This window comes from Anopheles funestus, chromosome 3RL, assembly GCF_943734845.2.
Source record: "Anopheles funestus chromosome 3RL, idAnoFuneDA-416_04, whole genome shotgun sequence".
Lineage (NCBI taxonomy): Eukaryota > Metazoa > Arthropoda > Insecta > Diptera > Culicidae > Anopheles > Anopheles funestus.
In genome coordinates this window covers 83,767,710-83,794,549 of record NC_064599.1, presented here as the reverse complement: position 1 = coordinate 83,794,549, position 26,840 = coordinate 83,767,710, and the positions used below count along the sequence as shown (strand labels likewise).

Genomic DNA, 26,840 nt, shown 5'->3' with positions numbered 1-26,840 from the left:
ACATCTATTTTGCTGAAGCGGTCGATTCGATAGCACTTTCGCGTGATAACACTATCCTATCGCTCATTACACGATAACACATTTCGTTACCCTTGCTTTATTTAACCGACCGTTGGCAAAATTCCAGCCCGAAAGGTGGCGTTTGTTTAATGACCTGTTGCTCCGATTTAATGTTGACAGGTAAGCGACACATTTCAGTGCATATAGTTGCTTTTATTAAGTGGTACGAGTTGTCAATTATCTCGTGGAAATTTGCCACAGGTAAATGTGTTTCCATCCCCAATTCGTTACAACCCCAATTTTGGGAAAGACCTACCCATTCGCATAATACACACCCGTGTCATTGACAGACAATTGGATGCCATAAAAATCTGTGTGTCACACTGGCCACGGTAACCGATCGGCAGCGTTTCACGTAGATGGTGAACAATCGAAACCCCTTCCTTACGATACTCAATCAAAACTTCCAACCACTCTTATCGTTCAACCGTCAGCAATCACCGTTCCTACTCGTCACGGGAGCCCATGGTTGGATTGCGCGGGTCAATTCAATTGCCAGTTGATCCAAATTGCCAATTGGAATCGATCGTAAAAGGTTTGATGTGACGTTGCCTCTAAATTGATATGTTAGACGCATAACATTGCAGTAGCGTTGCTGGGAAAGCGTGAGCGTTGTGTTTACTTGGAACTAGAAAATTACAAGAATTGCTACGGATTCTGAACCAGCATAAAAAAGGGGGTTTGTGGGCTTGTCCGCTAAATTGGATGCGTTATTTGCAATTGAGAATGCTTACATTAAAAATAGTACACCAAGACCTGAGCTATTTTCGTTCGTCTTTTAAATATAGACAAGGTTATTCCTTAATAAACATTATCTCATATAAATATTTTTCCAATGATTTTATAACTCTTAGATGAGATCATAATTAGTGTTTTACGAACCAAGGAGCAAGAAAAACTCTTACAAAAAAGTTACATTCTGCTGGTATCCACTTTATAGCGCTAACTTTCTCCCTTTTAACACAATGTTGCTTCATCATGTTAATTTTGTTATGAAACCAGTTAGCGCACAACGTTCGCTAATTGCTCTACCCTACCAAATGGCGTGTTGCATAAAATGATAACAATTCCAACGGAAGGAGAGAATAAATAAATAGACAAAAATATGTGCCGAGAGCATGGGTGTGGTTAAATAAATAAAATCCCCATAATCCAACACGTTTATTGATATCGATTTTAAAGCCAACCTGTACACCGATGTTGAGAGTTGTGAAAACTTACAGAGGAATGTCACCTAGAAACGAAGGATGAACATTGCCATTACCGAGATCCTAAGCCTTGGTTCTCTCTCCAATGAAAAAAACATTATCGTTTAGATAACGTTCAATGGCCAAAGTCACGTTTTTTTTTAAAAATGGAGAATCTTCAGATTCGGATTAGATTACGCACACCAACTTTTTCACAGTAAACTAGCTTAAATACTTTTCTGTTGGGGCGGAACCATATCAAAGCTCAACTATGGTCAGGGAACGTTTCCATACATTTTACATTTGCCCTTATCTCATCCGACACTGCAATGCCCCAAATTTGAGGTTTTACGAATCTGCAGAGCGTCTAATAGTACCAGGAGGGGTGCTGTGCTATCTTTGATAACAGTTTCAAACATACACAAACACACATAGACATTTGCCCACAAATGTCACCCCCTTCTTACGCGTTCAACCCTAGACGCTGTATAGAGACGGTGGCGCATGCGATTAGTCACAAAAAGGCATTTCTTATCGACTATCAGGGTGCTGGGTTGGTTGGTAGCACTAAAAACCAGCCACCAGTAACCGGTTGTCAAACGTTTTTTGGCAGATTCAGTCTACGTTTGCGATTGATGATTGGCGTACAGGTGGGAATACGGTGCGTAAATGGTTTGGTTTCTTTTCTTGTTTCTGGTTGTGTTGTTATTGTGGGAAGTGTTATCAAAAGCAGAAATTTTAATAGGTGACATGTTTGATGCATGATAAGTGGTACTTTACTGTGACAGAATTCACATTTCTTAGAAGATGCGTTGTCTACCTATAAAACCAATCTGATTAAATAACATCCGTGTATTACTAATTCTCCTAACTATTCCTCCGGGTCAGTGTTACCCTGGCGATTGATATGGGTTTCCCTTGGTGGTGGATCGAGAAGTGAGACAAGATTTAAGCCCCGAGATTATGCAGTTGGGATTTGTTCGTGCATAGGTTTGATAAAGAGAAAACAACGTTATGCCTGCTGAGGACTTGTATGGACAAGCTAAAATTAGTTGAAGTCAGTTCACAATGCAAGGACAATATGGATTGCAGTTTGTTTATAGGGAGCTGATCGTAAATTGGTATGCAAAGTTTAGTCAGTTATTTTGCTAACAATGACGTTAACTAATTTGACTTGTATCTTTTATTGAATTTCTTAAATATTCAAACCCCTTTCCAATGTTTTAAAATCTATTTTACTCACATGCGCATACTCGATCGTATCGTGATCGTTATCATTTCTGATATAGGAATGTCATGGGCTAATCAATTTAATAGCAAGTACGGACTCTTTCAATTGCTTGTTTATAACACTACTTCGGGTTATTCAAAATTCAAATTAAAATTGAAAGCAACTTACCATCACGTGAACAATATTCGACCGTTAAAACAAAAATGAGAATAAAATGCCTCCCTAATTTAATAGCTCGTCCTGCAATGCAGTAACGTGAACTACTGGGAATGGAACAAACAGGCCGGCCATAAATCATCGCAAAAGTCGATCACATGTCGTTCATCCATTACCATATAATATACCATAAGGAGTTTCCTTCACGTACAGCAATCGGAAGGAATGTCAAGTAGGATGTGGGCACAATCGGAAAGGAACCGTTTTCCTTACTTTTGCGCTATTTTCCCCAACACACAAAGTATGCAACTTGGTATCACATACTAACAAACATGTTTGTGTTCTATTTTCTTTTTTCCAGTTGCTTTATTCTTCATCTACGTAGACGCTTGTTCCCGGTTCGGGTAACTAGAAACCCGATTGGAACCGTCAACTTCAGACAGGCTTCAGGACACTCCTTTTTCTTCGTGGTTGGTGTTCGATTTCCAGTATTCGCAGTGTGCCAAGTGTGCGGAGGACGGAATCTTAGTCCGTAACGCTATTACCATAGAGAAACTTCAGGAAACGTTTGCGAAGCAGTGGATGATTCTAATAGAGAGGCAAGGCGAATTCCTGTCCTACCCCATTAAAATCCTTTGTGTGGCCGTGTGTTTCATATCAGTTGGAAAGTGTTTGCGTGTGCTAGTGTGCGTATTTGCGGGTGTGAATAGTGAGTGCATAGTGTGGAGAAAGCTTCAAGCTGAGGGTCCTTTTACCCCAAGTTGATCCTGCGTACCAAGCAGCAGTAAAAAAGTGCTTTCCGTAGTGGGCACAAAAGTGGCCCATAAATAACGACGTCGACGACCATGGCGGAACGTTTCAAGGTTACGAAAGCGGAACAGGCGGCTGGTCTGGACGAGGAGGCCGCCGTTACGGGCAAGCTGTTGTCGGGCGAAAAACATCAAGGTAAGTGTCGGCCAAAACCAACCAAAACGTTACTTCTAGTGGATTCTTTGTTTTTTCAAAGGCATTTTATAGAAGCACACCCAACACATTTAGAAACGTACAATTTCTCTCGGGTGTTAGATTTATCATTATTTCCATCCGCCTTTCGAATTCAAGCTGATGTGATTCAAATCATTAATACGTTCATTAGCGAAGCTAACTCCAAATCCAAGATTTTTTTCCCTGATATTCGGCATTCTGGTGCGACTTATTGCCGAAATGGAAACGTGGACCAGCAGGGTTCCAAACGTGAATAGTAAAAATATTCACCCCGTCCCTGGAGCATGCTAAGTGCTAAGAGCTTGATTCTTCTTCTTCTTCTTGGCTTAACGACCTTACAGGTCACGCCGGCCATTTCTGGCTTACTAGACTTATTTTACCACGTAGCCGGATAGTCAGTCCTTGCTACGGGGGAACGGTCCGGATGGGATTTGAACCCGGTCCGGCCGTGTGGACTGGCGCCGTTTATCACATGCACCACCGGACCGCCCCTTGAGCTTGATTATTAATGGTAAATTTATTTTTTTTAGTAGTACCAGTAATATTTATTAATTTATATTACATGATCACGGCTTTAGCCGTATTGTCAACCACAGGGGGCTGGAGTAATTACAATTTTCGCAAGGCATTTCCTCCTTGTATTTTGCCTTATCCCGGGCATACTCGGTTGTGTAATAAGTTCTTGTTACAAACGGCCAGTAATAAACGTTCTTGAATGTAAAGTATAGAAAATTAACAAGTCATTCGCTGTAACATATAAGAAAAGCGATATTATAAAGTTAAAGTTATAATGTAACCACTACAGAATTGTGCCTTTCCGCACGTCGTAGACATAACGAATATTTATGTGATAAAACAAACAAGTCACCGACATTTTTTGTGTCCGCCTAAATGATGCTCTTAGGTGCGACGTTATCATAACTTATTCTCAAACTATAAACGATGTCTTTCTGTATTAAAACAAAAAATACAATTCAGCTTCTTCTTCTTCTTCTTGGCTTTAACGACCTTACAGGTCACGCCGGCCATTTCTGGCTTACTAGACTTATTTTTACCACGTAGCCGGATAGTCAGTCCTTGCTACGGGGGGACGGTCCCGATGGGATTTGAACCCGGTCCGGCCGTGTGGACTGGCGCCGTTTATCACATGCACCACCGGGCCACAATTCAGCTATAACGAACGAATATTACGACAAAAGCGAATATTACCTCTTAACGCAAAATTGTGGCGAAATGCCCAAAACACTATTTTCCGCTAAGGTTCCCATTACCTACGTTTCTGGCTTGCAATTTTACGACTCAACCATACGTATAAATATAACATTTAATTATTCGTCCCGAAGACGAAGAAGCTCTTCGTAATGAATATTCAACGTTCGATTGTTTTCATACACACACACATTATTCGTGTGCATACAAACAACGCTAGAGGAAACACCGTTTATTACTAACGGCCATTTTTCACCGTCCACCACACTGTTGTGTATGTAGACTATAAATAGTGCAACTCTCTTTATAAATGATTTCCGTGCAATATGGAAACTGAGAACACAAGCCCATCGCTAAATCCAGTGACAACTTTTCTCTTGGTAAAGTGAATGAAATTGACCTTTTAGAATACTTCATTTCCATTCATTTTCCCTGAACACCCGGTTAAAGTATCATAAACCAGAAGGGTATTTTCATGATGACTGCAGTAAGAAAAGTTATACTTGAAATTGTGTAGCATTAACAGATTATCTTAAAGATCATTGAAATGGATATTTCACAAGCATGATAACGATAACTAAATTTACATTAAAATGTGTTATGAACACTTTAATTGCAACTTTTGCGTTATTTGTCATGGGTGCTAATATAGATATTCCGTCAAATAATCGATTACCATTTTGTCGTGAAGTGTAAACCATGCACAATGCCTGATGGTTCATCATCGCCACCATCATTTCCAACAATGCCCATGTCGTCCAGCCCGCAAAGTTATTGTCTTCAGTTGACGGTTATTTCATTACTGTTAATTAAATAGCTTCATCGTCGTTTGCCGCCCTATTGTACCGGGCGGCACATCATCCCTCACGTCAACTGATGCCTTGAATGTGATCTTGCTTTAGATATCCGTTGGACAAATATCTCGAGAAAAGCACCATGGACCGAACGGCCGCTTAGAAGGGTGTGATAGGCAGGCAAAAACAAACAGACCGCCAATTAATATAGAACGTACGCCCGGGAATCGACCGCATTAAAGCCCCGTTCGATTCGAATGGCAAGCCGACTGCGTATAGGCCAGAGAACCGTATTAAACGTTGGATAAGGTTGCGTGACAATCGTGAAGAGTTAATATATCTCCATTATAAAAGATGTGCCTTATCGATTGGCCGAAAGGAATGGTAAATGTTCAAAACTCAAGCCATATCAACAGTCGTTCTCGTAAACAGTAGTTTTATCCTGCCACAAGCTGTTTGCGTCTGGTCGGAACCGGTTGAACGTTGTTCCACTGGATCACTAGCCAGCAGAATGTCATCCATTCAGTAAGGCACTTGCCATACCGTTGGTTCGGTATTCATCCCATTAGAAGGGATTGTGCGTTCCAGCGTTAACACGGTTGGGCATGTGGTTTGGGGAGCTACTATTTTTAATATAATTGATGCCAAAACCAATGACGACGTATATGCGGATGGTTAAAAATACGTTGATTGAGTGGACGATTGGTCGTGTTTCATTCTGGGACACTTCTTTATCACTCACAAATATCAACGAAGGGCATCTTTACATTAACAACTTCATTCATTAGAGTTCGGGCCGGTCCGATAAAGAGTGGAGAATATAAATGTGGAGAAGTTAATAAATACACTCGGAAGGCCTTCACGAAACAAGGCGAGGTTCTAGGACGTTCTAGGTTTCTTTTTCTTTATTGATCACCACCAACGTGTTAGTATGTCCATAAATATTCATGAAAAAATATACTTTAGAATGTTAGAAATCGTTGGGGAGTTTTGGGAGATGAATCTTCAGTTATCAATGGAAATTGTTTGAAAATAATCTATACAAAACCAATCAAAGAATAAAAAGTATCATAAGTTATTAAAATATTGTGTAAATGTACACTATTTTTCTTATAGCATTTATAGGTATCGTCAGAAAAAGAATTTAAAAACAACCTCAATTTAATAGGACGTTCGTCGTTAAATTCCCCTCCTCTAAAGGAGCAGTCTTCAGGCAAGTCAGTTAACCAGTTGCTTGCTGGTTGTAAATGGAACAGCTAAATGCTGTTTGATAATTTTAGGCACACGCGATTTCAACTTGTAGCTGAACCTGGGGCAATTCCTGTTGTAGATGCATTATGATTTCTGGTGCACATAAATAGAAACACGAACAAACCATGTATGTATATTGCTTTTCAAATGTACAGAAAGCTTTAGCAATTTAAAAAAAACTGTGACCATTTAAATTATGTAAATTATACTGTCACAAGTATTGTAAATCTTTCTTTTGTGAGCAAATAAGTAGAAACCATATAATAAATAACAAATAATAATAAATGAATTACTCGCCAAACTTAGTTTCACTTTGGTACAAGATATGCCCCCACCAGGGTGCTGGATTGAAATTTGCGAAATTAATCATCCCAGATATGATTTCACTTGCCCACTTAGAGCTTCATGAAAGCCGTGGTAAAAGACATATTTCAAAACCGCCACCGGATATCGGGGTTCATAACGCTACGCTCGTGACACTCGCCTTGTCGGAGAGGTGTGAAAAACGCACCCATCGGCCGACGGTTTATTTTTCAAATTTCGTGCCAAAAAGATGGTAATGCTTTGGTCGTTTTTTGTTTACCAACGGGGAGATGTATCCCATGACAGTTGACATTGGATATGGAGGAGGGATCGTGTATGAAGGATGGGTGTTTTTATTTTTTTTCATATGCTGTAAACACTTGACGCGCTTCAAAAGACTCCCTCTCTCTCCCCCAAACATCTAACTTCGTTCGGTTGCGATGCATTCGGGGTAAACCTTACGCACCCCACAGCACCTTCGTAGGGGGGCATGGGTATTTAGTTGGATAAAATTCGTTCGATAATTTATTTTTAGTCCTACGGCCACGGGCAAGGTTGTCAAGGGTGCAGCGTATTGCGCAACTGAAGTGTATCGGATGAGTGACCGCACGATGTTTTAAGACATTTTCCAGCTGTAATGTTTTTTTTTGTGGGGCTTCGGTTACTTGACAATACTTCTCTGAGGTGCGACTGAGAGTGTTGTTTTAAAAAAAGGGGTAGGTCATGATTGAGATTTAGTTTCACTTGAAATGTCTGCACTTATTTGGTTCTATTTAGAAACTATAAATGGATATTTATAGCGTAATTAATCAAGGAAAGCAAAACTTATAGCATATAAATATCTTATATAAAATAACTTAGCACATATAAATATGTATTGTACACAGTGTAAAAAACGTCTTTTCGATTTGGACGTAATTTGTAGAGGGAGAATCCAAAATTGTTAACCGTTTGCCGTTAATTGTTTGCCGTTTTTTATGATATAGAACGAAATGCAAAATTCTTTTTTAACTATATTATACCACAACGAGCTTATCTTATCCGCAATGAAATGTAAGTATGCAACGATGCATTTCATAAATCATAATTAATTGAGTGGCAAATATTCATCAACAATAATTCACACTCGTGGTTGTTGCTTATGTCACTGCTAAAAATATAAATCGAACATGCTTAGTTAGTAGATATCATTTGTCTTGTAGCTGGCAAACGGACATCAAATCCTGAACGTACGTTTAGCTTCACTGTTTTCCTTTATGTCGTTACGGAGTGTCGGAAAGCCCGTCAGTCTCCCGCGCGACCGAATGTTGAAGAAAAATCGAAGAACGACACACAAAAACTGGGTCAATGCCAGTAGTAATTAGCGGTCTCGGAATGGGACGACAGTGTAGGAGGCAAAACTTGAAGTTCATCCAAGTAAACGTTCCGATTCTCTGCTGGCCAGCTCGTGTCGTTCACTGGCAAGGCTTCTACGAGTAGATTCGCAGTAAGCATGAGAAACAGAATGGTATAATATTTCTAACAGGCCAAGGGTGTAAAATGGAAGGATTTGAATTGGTTCATAGGGATCCCTCTGGTGGAGAGTAGAATAAAATGGTTGCATTAGTATTATAGCAAGGAAAGGACAAATAAAAGGACACGCGTCATGCGGAAAGCTTTCTGTTTGGTTCAAGTTTATAGCAAAGCTCGTGCAAAGCTTTTATGCATGGTTGGGTTGTACTATACGAACCAACAACCTGTTGCTGAAAATGTTGCAGACGGAATTAATTATAGGATTCCGTACTGCAATCTACCTTCTCCATTGCGTGTTTTACTTTTTTTTATTCCTCACTACCACATAAAGGAAGTGATTTAAAATTGAAACTTTGGTGTAAATTATGCAGTTGTTTGATGCAGCTAGTTAACGCTAGTCATGCAACTTCAGCCCGGAATAGTTATTTAGAGTTCAGTGATCCTTGGTTGCCTTTAAAATCAAGCCCAAATTTAAAGAATCAAACTGGTTTGAAGACAAGTCTTATTCACTTTTTGAATACTTCGTTTGCAATGTGAAGCATGCAGCATAACATTATATGTAAATACGAGAATCTTTTAATTCTAATTTTTGTGATTTTGCGTCCAGACTATTATTTATTGGCGTACAGTACCAAAAGCTTCCACGAGCGAGTCGTGTTTCATTCTTCCTTCAGGTTATCGTATGAACCTTTCGGGATTGTCTTGACGCCATACGCGGGGTAACGCAACAGTTCATTTATCGGAAATTGAAAATTCACCATCGATAGACAACGGAATTTTACCTGCTGTTGACGAAATTTGCTACCAACGGAACGAATCTGTGCCATTGCAGAAGTGGATGAAGTGGAAAAAGAGTAGGAAATTTGAATACAACCTTTTTCCAGCTAGTAGTGCGTAATGGAAGTATGATTTCTGGCAAACAAAAAAAAGGAGTTTCGCCTCCACACCCTTGTACAATATTCCCCGATCGCATTGAAGTGGCACTTTCATGTGTAAAATCCATTTCCGGAACATTATAGCGTGTTTGTTTTTACATCAAAACATAAATTGTTCCCATCAGCGCTCAAGGAGATACTTCAAATGTGAAATGGAGCTTTCGCTTGGCGATATGTGCACGCAAATGGTTGATTTTTATCATTGAAAAGCCTATAATCACTTTGGGATCGGTATTTGAACGTAAACGGAAGTGTTGTACAGAGGATTTTACTGTTTTTGTGCGAATGAATGATGATGCTTCGCAATAAGTGACATAAACCTGTTCTCGAGGGTAGGAAATTGTTTGCATTTTAGCAGCATTTTAAAACCATTTTTTTCCTACGTTTGAAACTTTTTAAAAACTAAAACTAAATTTTAAACTTTTTATTTAATCCTTGCCAGTGGGCTTGTAGATACTTTTTTCATGTAAAAATATGTTTACTAAAGTTGAATTATTTTCGTTTTGTTTTGTTTAAAATTAATACCTCCATATATTGTACAGAACATGCTAATGCCTAATGCTCAGACTCAGGCGTGAGCTTTATCCGTTAAGAGGTTAAATGGGATTGAGCTCGTACTACGTGTTCTCATTCCAGACTCCAATGCAATCGTGAGGTTTGCTGTCTTGTATTGCACGGCACGGAACTTGTTGATGATGTCGATGGCTTTCACCATCTACATCTTACTCTGCTTTCATCAATTTGATTTATTGTTTACCCAGCTGACCACATAGTAGTATGTCACAGAATCGCCTTTACCTGCAAAAAGGCGCATATTAGGCCCTTGTGAAACAAACATGATTTGGGCATCAGAAGCTTTACCGTCTGTGCCATATGCAAGGCGTTACAGAAATGTTCATGTAAAATGCACTTCCGATACGAATATCTTCAATAAACCTCAGAAACAACTCATTCGCAATCGAACATGTCTGGAATCAAGCAAAATGCAAGAAGAATGAAATCAGCACAAACGATGCTGACAATTGAGTATGAAGCTGTCATAATCAAAAATAAATACATAAATATGATTTATGATTTAAAAACGGCTTCTAACACCGAGCAGTTGAATGTTACTTCATGTTAGCTACGGTTCATGCTTACAGCATTGCACTACACTCGAAAATATGTAGGCAACGCAAAGGCTAGTCGTGTAATATAAGGCAAAATCCATATCGTGGCACCGGTACTAGTCCTTTCCGCCCGTAAAAAACGGCCACTCCATTCCGCTAGTGGCTTGCTTGAAATAATGCCGTATTTTTACGAACTCGCATGCCGTTACTTACAATCTTACACAGCTAGTACATCGTGTCCGAAGGGGGTCTCACTCGCCTGAGGAACGTTGCTTGGTTATGGTCTACCGCTAAGAACAGGCCCTTCAACATTTTACCATTCGACAGCTTAACCCTTACTTCTGGCGAGTTGGAGAGTTTGATGTTGTTTGAAGTTACGTTGTTTTTGTTTTCTCACTCCCTGGTTGCTTTTTATGTACACTGCCCTTTGCTTGAGAAACATAAAACAAAAAAATAGAACACAACCACTGCTTGGTTTAATGTATTGTACGACCTAGAATTATAACCTGTTGTAACGCGCCCCATAGTGAAGCAGGGCTGCGAAAATGGGGATGTGTTGGGGTACGAACAATAATGGAGTAAGAAACTTGGAAATTCAAGGCAAACGAATGAGTACAAATGTTGTGGTTGTGTTGCGCGTGATACACCCCAAAAACCGCGGCTATGGAAAATCGGTCGAATGTTGCACACATCGACAATTCGGGGCGATTCTTCCACCTGGTTTGTGGGGTAAAGCTTTGCGGTAAAGTGTAGTAAATATTGTGAAATGTGCCCCGAGCATGAGTGGAATAAATAAATTTGTGCAAACTTCTGCAGAGCGATCGGTCTTCTCGATAAACCGAATATGTATTGCGAGAGTTAGGCTCGTCAACGTGCCGAAAAATTGTACAAAGTGGTTGCGATGAGTGTGCTAGGCATAGAATCCTTCGTCTTATGCTGGACGGTTATTATTTCTCTCACGTAAGAAGTTCATTCCATACCGCATTCGTTTCCATAAATCATAGAGCGATGATTGAATGATAGTAAAATGATGAACAAATCAATCAAAGTGACTTTCGTGATTTTGGAAATGTTTTGCTCCAGGTACCAGAAATATTGTTTAAATTCATTTTAAATGTGTTCAACAATGCTTTTTAGACAAAGCATATTTGGTTTGTAGCAACATTAATTATTAATATCGTTGTTTAAATAGCTGTTAGGATTATATATGTGCTAATCAAGCATTACATGAAAACCTGTTGCTCGTGCTACATCCTGATGAAAAGACACAAACCACTAAATACCAGGATAACACCAACACGCATCAAGCATCCCTGATTGCGCAAGCGTTAGTTAAAGTTTCCAGCTGCTTAACAAGGTGTGGAAGTGTGTCTTCCTTCCTACTCGTAGCCGTAAACGGAACGATTCATCGTTAACGTGTTAAAGCTTCTTCAACCGAACGAATACATCCACCAAACACTTTCATGCATATAGTGCAAAGCGTTAGCCAAACAATCGAACCAGGAAAACAATTATCGCGACAAACCTTCGGAACTTTCCTTGTGAAAAGAAAGGAATGATAGCAGTAAAGGTATACAAACAGTAATATTTCTATTATTTGTACAATGAAAGTAAGACAAACTAACTATTTGCAGCACTCCTTTACTTCCTTTCCAGCGATAATTGATTTCACTGTTACGAGAGCGAACCACTAGCATCATATTCATTTCTACATTCGATAATATCCCTTCACGGAGTTTTTTTTTTCGCAACAGCAAAATACTTCCGTCTAGTTGGAATGCTTTATTGGGAAATTGCTTTCTATTGTTGGAGGGTTTGAAGAGCGACAGCAACACTGCACTGGAAAATAACACATCCACAGCGTAAGCCATCCATCCATCCGGGAAGGACGAAAAACGAATCTTCCATGTTCGATGAAAAACTAGGAAATTGGAGAAAACTTATCACCATCTACAACTGAGTGACATAGACGTGTGTTGGTGTCGGAAAGTGAATGGAAAATGTTTCGTAGCGTTTTTGATAGGTCCATTTTTTAAAAAGCAAGATCAAGCGCTCAACCCTCATAATAGGAAGGAAATCGTTCGTTTTGCCATCCACTTTTCAAATGGGTTGAATGGTCTTGTGCTGAAAGTCATCATGGTAGAGATTATATTATGCCCCTCGCAAAGCTGTGAAAATGTTAGTCTAACATTTTTCTTTAAAACTCATCTGTTTTAGAGCCAGTTTTATAAACTCTTGATAACAAGTTCATACTTAATTTGTAAATTTTCTCACTGTTGCATTTTTGAAGAAAAATTATTTTGAAGAATGATACGATAAGAAAATAATGCTAAATAGAAACTAAAATACATAGAAATCTAACTTCAATATTCATAAACACAAGTGATTCGAAGCTAACAAACTAAAGCAATATGACTGGAGGTGCAATAATAAACTTTTTCTTGTTTATTGTTTTTCTTTTCTTTTTATTAACAAGCACTAACACGCACTTGTATGGATTGACATAGTTGGTTTAGACAAATTATGTCTTATATCCCAGTCATCGTTAATTATTTCATCTTGCGGGGCTTGCTTACACTTCCCAGATGATAAAAACCGCGACGTATTTTTTTCAGATGACGCAGACGACCTGTTCCGGTGGTCTTTTTAGATTTGGCCTTCGCAGACCAATTATCTATAACGAAAGAGGGACAATAATATTATAAAACAGATTCTGCTTAACAGCAGCCTAGAATTATTCTCTGAAATTGTGCTCCCAATGTTAGCTCAATCAAAAGTCTATTAATTTCAGCTTGACTTACACGATCGCATCTTGGATGCTGGATAACCACAGCCAGCACATCGTTTTTTCTGTATGTGATACGAACTTCTATAACAACGACGACAGATCGTGTGAGATTTGTTCCTGAACTTTCCAAAGCTGGCCGTACCCTTCGTCTGAAAGATAAATGAAGGCGTAAATGTGTAGTTACGGAGTGGGCTTGTTCCATACATACCATCTTGATTCTGTAGAGAACAAACACAATATGTCTTCAAAACACAGTATTATCTATAAACTGAGCGAGAACCAAGTTCCAGAAGTTTATACGATTCGTTATAACAGCGTTCTTTAGCAACACCTGAATCTGTTCTGATCTCCAAAGCCCCATGCTACAAGTCAATCAAATGCGGGTGGAAATTTTTCAAGTAAGCGATTGTTGTCAACATCATCCCGTATGCCATTTGACAACTATCCGAATTAAACACACGGAAATGCGACAATACATCATATTTGCAGTGATCACACAAAACGCAAACATTGATACAACTACCATTTCGAGTAAAAGTTTACACTTAAACCTAATATTTTATTAACGTAACATCAACTATATCAAACACACTTCATAAGCAACAAAACATACAGTATCATCTGAAAATCTACAAGGACTGCAGTGTAGAGTAAATTGAACGCATGTGAAATATTTTCAAGCAAGCATTTGTTGTAATGACACAAATTCGAATGACAGATATTTGAATTTACGCAATTATTTACTTTTCGGTTGAGTGTGTAAATAATTTTTAGCGGTTAAAAATGGCATTTCTAAAAAAACATTGCTACATTCGAGTAATTTTATCACGTTTCGTCGTACGAAGAAATTCTGTTATATTTCGTGCGAAAGCGTACTTTAGCATTTTCGGAATTAAGCCGTTCTGATCTGAATTTATCCAAGGTGACATACACCCATTAGCAGAAAATTGTGCAGCTGATAGAGCTCCAACACGTTTATCATAAACAGAACAATCAGAACGATACACTTAATTGAAAACAAGCAAAACAATGCAAAAAAGTGGGGAGAAAAGCATCGTTCACAACAAGTGAAGTAAGTCCTATTATAATTTAACATTATTTTCAAAATATTTTTCAATATTGTTGCCTCCATATTGCACATGTTGAAGAAAATTAAACACTGGTCAAAGCACCGACTAGTTAAGATAGGATCAATCCAATAAATTCACCAAACACGGCAATGGATCCGGAACATGAAACGATTTCGGAATCTTTAAAAAAATCCTTTTGCGTTCGTGGGGGCATCATGGATAAAAAATGCAAATCAGGTCATATTAATCCCCGTTGTAACAGAGAAAAATCCCATCAAGCTCTAATCACGAGCTACCCGATATCAACCCCCAGGTTGCATTTAACCCTTCATTATAAGGCAAGTTGAGTGAAAATTTATGGAAATCAGTAGAAATTCCCCATTGCTTTTCCTGTTTTCTTTTATCCCGTTTTCGAATGTATTTTGCTTCTGGCAATTTATTCGAAAGCTTTCCTGTTGCGTACCCACATTAAATTGTCGACCCGTTTTTAGAAGTCCAGTAGGAAAAATGGAAAGCCAATAATCGAGGTGCGTTTATTGAAGGTTGTGCACCACCTGTCGCCTGAATGTGGAAATATACGAAGGTGGAGCAACAACCGGAGAGATTGGGGATGTGGTCGGTAGTAAAATAGAACGGAAAAGCGTTGACGATTACTAGGCTTCCCGTGAGAGCTTGACCGCAGCGATTGCAGTGGACGATGGATGACGATGGTGATGATGGGCTCGGGATCGTCCGAAGCGTCTTTTCTAGTGAACGTCATCGTAGTCGATTTGACCCACCAATCAGTTTTACTATGACCTGTGTGAAGTGTGGTTCAGAACTAGTGTTGCCAGGTGTTCGTCTTCTATATAGAGTGAAACAGTCAGACACGCTTAACTGGAGCATTTATACTCATTATTGTTTTTTTTTGCTATACGAAAACGAACAAAAGCAGTGACAAATTGAACGCTTAAAGCAAACAAACGTGAGGTTAGAAAAGGGCCAATACGAAGAAAGACAGTAAGCTGTATGTTTCCGTTTACTTTGCGTTCAGATTCCATTCGTTACGTAGTAAAGTCACCTGAAAAGCGTTTGTAGTAGTGCTGGTACATACCAAACTGGATAATAAAGAAGTGAACGTGTGTACATAAATATGGCACACTTTATTGGTGGCGAATGTAATGTGAGAATTGAAAAACAAAGTCTTACAAACGACATAGTACGAGCTGGTTGAATGAAGTAGAAAACGTACTGGAAAATGAAAGATAATCTCTTCGGAAACGGAAGCGAACTTTTTGTTGTTGTTTTGTGTCTTGTAGAAGAATGCCAAACGTGAATGTGTGGCTTTGAGAATGTAAAATATTGTTTAAGTAGTAATATCTGTTGAGAATGGAGCATCGATGTAGAAAAAAAAATTTATCATATTATACTTAATTGCCAATTAGTTTTAAAACTAAACTTGAACGAGATATTTCTTTTAACATCTTTTTATAAAGTTACTTAATAGCATATTTTCACTCTTGCTAATACTTTTGGCTTATTAATTTTGACCGTTCAACCAAGGAGAAAATAATTCTCTTCATTACAACAATACAAGTTCATTAAAAAAATACATCATACTTCTCAATCACTCCGTGTATCTATAATCCTTGCCTTCTGCAGTGAAGAATAATGTGCCATTCGTTTGGCTCATTTTAAAAGCAATTTTTAATTCAGCTTTTCGCTCCAGTAGCGCTGCCGAGCTTGACAGAGGAATCTCATGAGTCGATTTCTATAACTTTTAAACAATCATGCTGCTGGCTCAATGGCATCGATCGTTGCAAAACGCACATACACACCCCCTCAGACTTTCTTTCTCCCGCGTCGGATCGAAAGACGGATCGACGACGTTGGACGGTAAAATGTAATAATCAAGCTGTTGCGGTACCCGTGTGTTTCAAGCGTCATCCGTTCCCCTTTCCGAACAGAGTAGGAAACTAAAGGTGCAAAAGTAAATAGCAGCACAAATAAAACAACGTGAAGCGAAACTCGTCCATTCTACCGTGGTTCAACTATCGGAGCAGCTAACGATACCGCCACCGCATGGAAAAGTGTGGAAACCTTCCGTTTTCCCGAGTTCTGGGATCGCCACGGAGACTGGTGGTGTGGCCTTGTGTGTCGCGAGGTACCGAAAACCCGTAGAAGCGCAAAACCAGCCATCGCCATCGTGCTAGCAGCGACACCGGTTTAGCGTTCGCTGCTGGCACAGTACTGCTCGAGCACTGTTGCTGGCGTGTGGCGTTTTGTCTGGTCCGGTTCGCGCGCTTTCGTGACTTTCCTTAATCGCGTTTCACAGATCCACTATACGATACGGCGTAACTGGTTGCTGCAGGAAATCGGAAAATCGTTTCACCTCCACGATGCGACACTGCATTCGGTTCGATTAAATGCACCGTGTCGCCGCCCCGGTGCTAGTGGTTATCGTCCCGTTGAAAGGTTATTAGTCAGTGAATTTATCACGTTTGGTTGATGGTGCGCGTCATACGGAGTGTGTTGGAAATGTGATGCGGAAGGCTGAGAGCGACCAGGCGTCTCCATGGGCGCTAGTAAGCCGTATCACTTTTCCATTAATCCTAGTCTTACCGACACTTCGATCAGTGTGGTGAATGGCGATTAGTGCATCTTGTTTCATCCGTGATTGCTTGCAGCGTAGAAAACGATAAAAGGAAAACATGGAAAAAGAAAATGCAAAACTGCAAATGGAGACGCCTGGTGTTTTATGAAAATAAAATCTTTTACGGAGAAAGCAAACGACAGAGACGGTAGAAAACAAACGACAGCGAAGCTTCGTTTCTAACGACCTATCAAATAGTTTTCATCCCACTGCATCTTATGCATTTTGTTCGCTGATTCTGCGATGGGAAACACTCAGGTTGTATAGCTCTCGTCCGCAGTAAACAGAGCAACGTGATCATGACGAATGTGTCTAGTGCGGTTTGCCAAGTCACACAAACCGGAATAGTTGACACATAAGCGTTAATGAATGCATGCGACTATAAACACGGAAGACGTTTGTTCAAATCAAGGTAGAAAAGGGAATGTTTATAGTGGTTTACAAATATACTATTTGCGCTGCATTCAGTGTAAAACACTACAAGTGAATACATCCTTATCACAATCATTACAGGTGGACAGACAATTCATGGCAACTATTTAAGAGTTTAACTGCAGTGACGGACTTTTATTTAAATGGCATGATTGTATATAAATATTCGAACTGGGCTACCAATGCATACCAACGGCAGGTTTAATGCGCCGATTGAAACCCCTTCTGGTGGTATTCGTTCGAGTGTGACCGAGATTCGCTTTCATCTTGTAACATGTTAGCTTTCCCACCCACGTCAAAACCACAACACTGTACTCAACTGTCCAATCTATTTACATTCGATCCAGGTTGTGTAATCAACCAGTCAGGTGCAGTGCAATGTTGCACACATAATTTCCAGGCAGCAGCAAGTACAGCATGATTAAATTGTGCTTTGTTAACATAGCTTCAACATGTAACTAGTAATGAGCAATGGAATGGCTAATGATGAAAATGCTGCATGTAAAATAGAATGTTGTTTGCAATTGCATTTGTGAATCGATTTCAAAAAATAATAAATACGGTTTTCGTGTAACTATTGCAATATAATCCATATTGTAGATGTTTAGAATTCTTATACTATTTCTTTCTCGTGATATGAACCACTTGAGAATTCAATTTGAAAAGCGTTCCATGCCTTTTGGATCGTATTCTTATTCGTTAATGAACATTGGGATGACAGTAAATGTCATTAGCATTAATGGCAAGGTGTACTACACGCTCTTCAAAAGAAAAAAAATGATTTAAAAATTCTCAGCAATTCAGCGTCAGTTTGTAAATCATTTCCGAAAATTCACTCTCAATCGGGCCTGTGAAATCACTCGATCTAAGTTGATGTTTTATTTGCCATACCTTCTCAAGCAAACGAGACGAACAATTTACGATGTGTTTGAATAATTTTTGTTCGCTTAGTGCTTTCACAGTACCTGTAGACTTCAGCCAACAAAAGCGCCCAATATTCTGGAATCTATTTTACGTTCTCAATACCCTGATATGGTATTGGGTATGCACTGATTGAAGTTGATTTAATGTGCTAAAATCTCAACCCAACAAACACGAGAAAAGATAGATTTTGTGTGTGTAAGTATGCGCTGCATGCAGCGTACAAGGAACGCGTCTTGTCTGTGTCTCGTACAACAGCTCTCCTACCGCTACAGCGCTGGTAATATCCTTTTCGCTTTAGTACATGTTGAATACCTGATGCCTTTGCCGTTGTGAAAGTGTGCCACTCGTCGTCAGTTTGAATGTTCACGTCAACGGTATCAGTCAGCATGGCGAAGCTCAGCTCCACCACTCACTCGGTTGCGGTTTTGGCATAGTTATGAGGGATCGGTGTTTGAAGCACACAGTTGAGAGTGCCAGCGTGAGTGTCTGTGAGTGTCAGTTGTGATATCTTGCACTGCCTTTGTTTATGTTGTGTTGACAAGAAATGAATATTGCAAGTGTTGAGATGTTTTCTGTAAGGTAAAGTGCTGATTTAACTTCGTTCCGCATTTGAAGCGTTATGTTTCTCCAGCAATATTTTTCGATCCAACTTCTCAGTTACAATTTAAACATTGCACCAATGTGAGTCAATAAAATAATTTAAAAACTTTCTAAAATGTTAAAATGGTTGCATCGATCGTCTGGTTCTAGTTACGGTATGCTGTTAGTGACAAAATATCTTCGAACTGTGAAACAATCAGACCATCCTCCTACCGAAAGTCTGCTCTAGAAGTAGGAGAAACTACACGCTCGTAATAACGCTGTTGCGATTTTGTATTCAGTTGTTTGTGCATTCTTGATGGAACTGAACACACCATCCTATCTGTGCTAGTCGTTCCTCATTGTTGCCTCGTGAGTTATGGAATGAAAGTTACATTTAACCATAAACAAAATCATAAAACAAAACGAGTGACCCGTACGTGGCTTCGAGTGGACAAGAGAGAAACGTGTTGTAAAATGAAAATCGTACCCAATACTAACAAAGTGCAATATATGTTTAACTGATGCTTTGCTTGGATTTCAAGTACCCACACGCGTTCGTTTGCGTGTGTAAATGCAATGAAGGAAACCGAAAAGCCGAAACGGTCAAAACTGAGTGACAATGAGCGCATTTAAGTGAGGAACCTTTAATGCTGTCCGTGATGCCATTTGTTGTGCGATAATGTAGTTTCACAAATGTTTTGATAGTAAAATGAAGCTTTAAAATAAAATTCCCGTGAAACGATGGATCTGTTTCTAGTGCAGCGAAGCTGATCCCATTTGTTAGCTAATTCTCGATGCTCAAAACGTCAGAGAAAATACAATCGGTGGACATTAAATTCTTCCCGCGTCGTGTTGGCAGCAAGGTCAAAGGTTGTAGGTATGGCCCCGGTACACCATCTTCGCATTTTGTCGACGCTGCTGCTTGGTTCAGCTGCAGTGTAGACTGCAGCGCACACAGGGTCACGTTTAATTTAATTAAATTGAAGCACGTTCGTCGGACGGTTATTTCCTCGAGCGCTGTGGTCAAATCTAGTCACAAAAGCTTATAAAACGTTACCGGTTAAGAAGGCTATAAGCCATGGCAATGGCAGTGTAATGATAGTAGGCTTGTATCTTCCTTACCTGTTAGGTGTGGAGGAGTGTTGTGTTAGCTGATACAAGGCATTTATTTGCAGAATAAATTTGGATTAGTATAGATCTATTTAACCCAAAAAAAACTGTGTAAGAAAATTCAAAACACATTTTGTTTCTTTTTAGCAAACATCAGAAAAAAAATAAAAAAATGTTTTCTAGTTGCAGATTCTAGTGCATACTTGGTAGATCACACTGCAATGTAATGCAATAGTTTTCTTAAGAAGAAATTCCGTAACAGATATCCAGTTCGTAATGTTTCAAAGCACTTGAAAGAAACGAACTAGTTCTCCTTATTTTCAACTACTTCCACGCGTACTCGTACTGAAACCTTTTGTTGATAAGCTCTCGACATGAAACGTTTCCATCCGCCATCAAAACAGAGTTGCTGCTACATAGTTTTTTTAGTGACAGTTACCAGCTGCTATGAATTTTAATTAGCTAATGTGCGCTAAATCTTCATACGTTTCGTGCTCTGAAATGCTGAAAAATGTTCAACAAGAAGACCATTTAAGAAAGCAACCGTCACGAGCAACAACCGTCATAAATTTACCAAAACGAAATGTAAGTTTCCCTCGATGTGGGTGGAAAATGGATTTGCTGCAGTGGAAATATTCACACCAGTGGCGCTATTTTTCTTAAGCTCGAAATAATTATACCACGATGAAAAGGGGATTAAAACAGAAGCAGAAACAATAGTCGGTTTCAAGAGAGAAGGAAAAAAAACGCAAGCTTACTCGAGCATCTTTTGCCACGGTTGCAAACCGGTCCCATTGCAATATTAATTCAGCGAGCTAGGAAACGCTCCACAAACATTATTGCGCTCGAATATTTCATTTGCAAGACAGCAAACAAAGTATGGAAGAACATATTTTCTTTGCGACTCGTTGTGCGCGGACTAACTGAAGAAAGCGACCGCAACGACATTTTAAGAAATCACTCACATACACACATACACATTCCCTCACAAGCACAAATGCCCGCCGGACTGCCGAAAATATAAAACCGTCTGGCAAGTGCGACGATTTGCAAACTGCACACAGACTTTTCCGGTTTTCGCATTTCCCTTCTTTGCCTTTGTTCCTCTAATTCATCAAAAAAGGATAAGCTGGCATTTGGTTTGGCTCACGTTGTACTAGGGAATGTTTCGAGCCAGGCCATTTCTCGCGTGTTGATTTTTAGATGGATTGCTTTGCTCTTTTGCTAAGTGTCAGGGTAGCGTATTTTTTTTCAATCTACCGGTGTCTTTCACGAAACACTGACACGGTTGTGAACACGGTTCAATTGTAGGAAAGAATCCTTGAATGCCGATTTGATACTATGATTGATTCGAGCGTATATAAGTGGTTCTGGAAAGTTTGGGCCGATAAGACATTTTAAAAATATGATCAGAATTATGCAACTACAGAAAATTCTCTACACTACATTTTACCATGAGTTCATTATAAACCCCTTAAATCAATGTCGTTAGCATCGATGAGATCATAAATAAGTATTTCTTCTCTCAAACTTTCAAACACCCATTACTGACGGTGACGCTATCTTTAATTTGATAATTGTATTTGATTATTTACCACACCAACTCAGCTTGCCTCGTAACCAGGAAGATTAGAATTACACACCTTTCCTTCCACATCGCGTAACTTCTTTTACAGGTCGTAATTATATGACGTCAGAAAACGGAAGAACCTTAATATTCAATTTCAAAACCCCGCAGCAATAATTAAACTAACTTTTCTAATTGAATTCATTGAGCCATGGTTGCTAGACTGAGTTCGATGTTTCCTGCTCTCTCACGGCAGTGCTTATCCTGCCTTTGATTGCTTCGTTTGAAGGTGTCGAACACACATGACAAGATGCTTCCGTAAAACAAAATCATCTTCAAACCAGGGAACTTCAAGATATGATCCAAAGAGGCACACAAGTACATAACGGTATGTGTGTGGGTGTGCCTACAATTCCTTGGATCTCCAAGAATCTTCCCAGCAGTTTGCTATACACACTCGCACGCTCGCCTGGGGATGAATAAAAAATGGATAGTCTACTATAAATCTAATTTGATGTTTCATTCCTCATCGAAGGATCGTCGGTCGGTAGTACCATCCTCCACGTTTATCCACAGCAAAGTCTATCAACCCATTTCTCAATCTACTTTACCAAGCTCCAGAATGTTTCACATCCGGTAGCAAGAAGCGGACGAAATGGGCTTTTGAGGGGCTTTTCCGGAGCGATGAAAAAACCACCGGTGCTAGCGTTGGGAAAGTTTATTTTTGGGTTCCTTCTGCCTAAAAACTTCCATTGCCCTGTGCTTCTGGTGCAGCACACTCACGCATCCTGTGCTTTTATTGGTGTCGTTTGTGTTGGCTTGCAAACAACATTCACGCTTCTACCATAGCTAGCAACCCGTCCGATCCTTGTTGTTGGTGAAAGGAAGTAATAGTTGCTTCTTGTTTGTGGTACCCCATTTTGACCCGATCACGATCCCTGATCGAAAGCTGAAAGGGATGAAAAATCGATGAATTTTAGCAACAACCGGTCGCCAATAAGGGTTTGGTTGAAGTCTGAAACTACAATGCATACCATCATCTTCCAGCCGGACTCCCACCACATCTACCGCCTTTGGTGATGAAAAATTGTACAACAAGTTGGGTTGAATGGTGTGGCAATTTGCTTCATCTTTTGCTCCTATTTTCCCCAAATGGGAAAACAGAGTGTTTTTTGATAAATTATCAACCGCACTAAATGGATGAAAAAAGGAACGGAGCAAAGAGCGCTTTATAGACCACCACACATAACCTACTCGCTTTGTGTTTATTAGATTTTGATTTTTATTATCATCCTTCTATTGAGGAGTTAACATTGATAAACGACTCTATTGAGATTCTTCTTTATGGGTATTATATTTAGAGAGCTCTATTTTTAAGGATTCCTAGTAGAATGGAGCTCCACTAGGTGTAAGAAACTTTGTTACATCTCGGATAAACATTTAGATGTTCTCTTGCTGCTTAAGTTAAAGTATTCCAAATGCAACAACATTGTTGTTTTCCTCACAGCGATGCAAGATTGTGTCAGGTTTTTTTTTATCTGATAAGATAATCGAAAGGAACGCAAACTGAATGAAATGAGCTAAAATCTATTCCATGCCTGGGAGCCGTGCAGTTGAGAATCGCTAAAGTAACTGGCACACGAAAGCAATCAGAAGCATTTAAAGAATATCTTAATTTGTTTATAGGAGAATTTTAAAATTTATAAAATATAGAGTAGAAAAGGAATCTTTATATTACTATAATGAAACTTACGTTATTATGTTTAATAGAACTTTATTTTAAAAAAATCGTAATCGTTCTCTGGATCTTCTCAAAATTCAGGTCTTGCTATGAGAATTGTTGACGCTGCTGTGTAAAGATACCATCATTAAATCACTTAATGTATGTGGCAATAACATTCAATTTTGAACAGCTGTTTGCAAAAGATGTTATTCTTTCATGATTTGCATTCCATTCTCAGGATGAACATCGTACGTAAGAAATTGGGCAAAGTTCACAGTAGAATACATGATAAGTTTTGAGTTATTTACTGAGCTGTTAGCTCATACTGAAAATGGAAAACACACGAAAATATGCCAATTATTCTTCATTTTATATGCTTAGATCAAACCTCATAGGTAGATTGAAATGGGCACGTTATCGAACTTCACCATTTGCTCTTTGCTATTTCAAAAGCAAATGGAACTTTTCTTATTTACAGTAAATATTACCCTTTCTACCACAAAATTATATTTGTGTTAGGGAAAAGTTATCAATTCATCTGTTTTCGCTGACACTGCACCGCTAAAAAACCGTTCTATATTTAATGGATGCAAGGTCGTGTTGCAAGGACTATTACCGCCATTACTATGGTTGTTTAAAATTGTACAACTTTTTTTATGCTGTCCGTTGTAGACTGCCCCTCTGAACGATGAACCGAAAGCATCAGAGAATGTAACGATCCGGAAGAAAAACGTTTTGCTACAGTACGGAAGGATTTTGATGGAAGATTTGTTTCTTCTCTTTTTCTGGGAAATAGTCGTGGAAAAAACACTGTTCAGTTTTATGCAAAACAGTTGGCAAACGCGAAGGGAAACGAGAATCATACCGGAACGACTTATGCACGTTACGTGTTACTGTCAGAATCTATTGCATAGATAAAGATAGCGGTTTGTTACCGTTTTAGCTGACATTCTTTGCTGTCAAACTGGGTGGAGACAAAACTAACGATTGCTGAAAAATTAAGTTTTATATTATGCTTTCAAGCATTACATTTATAAACGTCGCACAAAATATGCTAACAACCACAACAGCAATTCTGTTAAATGAATCATTTACTACATTATTGAACTGTGTACTCGTTAAGAATCGATCCATTGTCTCCGGTGTGTAAATTAGACACACAAATAACGATCCAATAAAGCCGGCCCAGTTTTCCTCAACTTTACACTTCACTTGTTTCCTGCAGCCTTTATTCTTTGTTCCTTTTCTACCACTTTTGCTCAGACCAGGACGGAAATCTGAATTCAGATTATTGACACTTTCTGCTAGAGCGATTGTGGACACGGAACAAAGAAGCTATTCTAAATGAGACACCTTGAGCGAAGAAAAGTTCCGGTCCAAGAGGATTATATTTCACCGTGCCAATATGCCCATGGGGAAATATTCTCGAACGGTTGTAACTTTGACGTAGAAGCAAATGAAAAAAAAACCGCCGCTCACACAGTGCCTATCAACAATCAACGGGTAAAGGGCTCAAATGATTTTCTTTCGAGCTACTCATTTGCCCTTCACGTGGGAAATAAAATTATTCAATGGGTTTTCACTTTGCCTACATTGTCCGTGGTTATACATAGTGGACGACTGGGATCAGGACGGCAAGGAACTGTTGAGGCTTTTCTTCAAAACTACCTCCACTGTCGTGTATTTCCCCTTAATGGTGCTTATTGCTCCCATAAGCGGTTCTTTGAAGAGCAGGACCGTAAGTGGACGTATCGAAAAGCTGAAGGCCGGCACTAGCCATACCAAGAACCGGTCCCGTGAACCGCTGCTGGCGTAACCTGAAGTGACAGGAAAAGTCCACCTTTTGCCACTTTTACTACTACATTGCTTACTATTAGAGATAGATGGAAGGAAGAGGGGGAGATGGTGGAAAACACATGAAGGGAGATGGAAAAGCTTTTCCTCCTTCCATCCTTCACTCACAGTCATCTAACCGCCATAGCGTGGTATCAATTTTCAATACTAATTGACTTATTTAATTATTCAACACTTGGACCTTGGGTTTTTGGTTGGGCAGAGTGTAAGGCGCCTTCAGTGACTTCTTCCTACTTTCCCTTGGTTTTTCTCTTGAAAAACAAAAAACACTTTTTCAAAGGGCTTCTAAAGAAGGCCAGTTTCGCGACGATAAAAGTACGAAGTTACTCTTCTTTTCGCTCTACTTCTACTAAACCCTTACAGCAGGTGGTGGTGTAAATAGAAATAAACAGAACGAATGGTAACCCCGCGGCTCAGTGCCCTCGATATTGATTCTCGAGCCGGTCAGATTGTGCGGGGGGTAGAACATCGCTGTTTTGGAATCAGCGTTATATCGACGCTACGGAAAACTAATCGCAAACCGTTAAAGGGCTCTTTGGCAGGCAAATGCCAAATTACACCACTTGGTTTACGCATTCATGATAATTTTACGGTACCATTACTAGACTATCAAAATAAAGCTTGAAGCTGTTTTATGGCTGTGTTATTCATATTTATTGAAGATGCTTTTTATTTCTATCGGAAAAATAGAAATAGCAGAAATATGAATTATTACACTTTAAAATATTTTCAAACCTAATACACTTAATGTAACAATCTTATTCCTTCATTTCAATTTTCAGGAGGAATTCAGAACGAATAAAATAATGATAAATTTTGTTAATTATTCTGCAACAGGAAAACGATAAGCTAAATTTACTTATTCCTCAAGTACAATAAAGCAACAATCAGCACAACAAACAAGTGACCATGGTTCACCCGTTGGGCCAACTGCCAAGAACTGATGTTCAACATAAATCCAGCCAGCAAGACCATTTCGGTTGATTAAACTATCCGATCTAAACCAGTGCATCCCACACAGCCCAACCCATGCTGACAGGAAGTCAAAGTGCTACGGGGCGTGGAGTTTCCGCAAAAGCGTCCTTGAACTATTTCCTTGGCAGTTGCGACAGCGCGACAACCATCGGCCGTTTTGCGTGCGTCGGTCATTAGGATGCCCGTCAGTCAGACATCAGAAAACGGTGGAAGACATTGAAAAATATTATCACTCCCAGTTTCAACCACTGTTTCGAGTCCGATTCGTAAAGCCTTGCGTGTCGATCAACACTCCCGGTGTATTGCTATGCAAACGACCATTTTCCTCGATCCTCTCGGCCTTGGCTATCCTTGATGGTTCGGTACCTGTTGCCAGGCCGCTTCATCCGCTTTGTTGCACATTGACTCATTAACACCGGCAAACCAATCGTTGACCAATCGCACCTAACGGA

At 39.5% G+C, this 26,840-nt stretch overlaps 1 protein-coding gene across 9 annotated transcripts in view; it reads left to right on the top strand.

Moving 5' to 3' along the window:
* Positions 1-26,840, top strand: part of LOC125767431 (solute carrier family 12 member 4) — a 115,058-nt gene that overhangs the window by 3,383 nt on the left and 84,835 nt on the right. For 5 of the 9 annotated variants that reach the window (XM_049434024.1, XM_049434015.1, XM_049434016.1 and 2 more), the window contains one exon: positions 2,996-3,579. In XM_049434024.1, the coding sequence (XP_049289981.1) occupies positions 3,480-3,579 (100 nt within the window). In that variant the 5' untranslated portion in view covers positions 2,996-3,479. Of the gene's footprint in view, positions 1-1,464; positions 1,909-2,995; positions 3,580-16,527; positions 19,157-26,840 lie in introns of those variants that run through there. The other 4 variants (XM_049434023.1, XM_049434022.1, XM_049434017.1 and 1 more) reach the window with 3 other exon arrangements.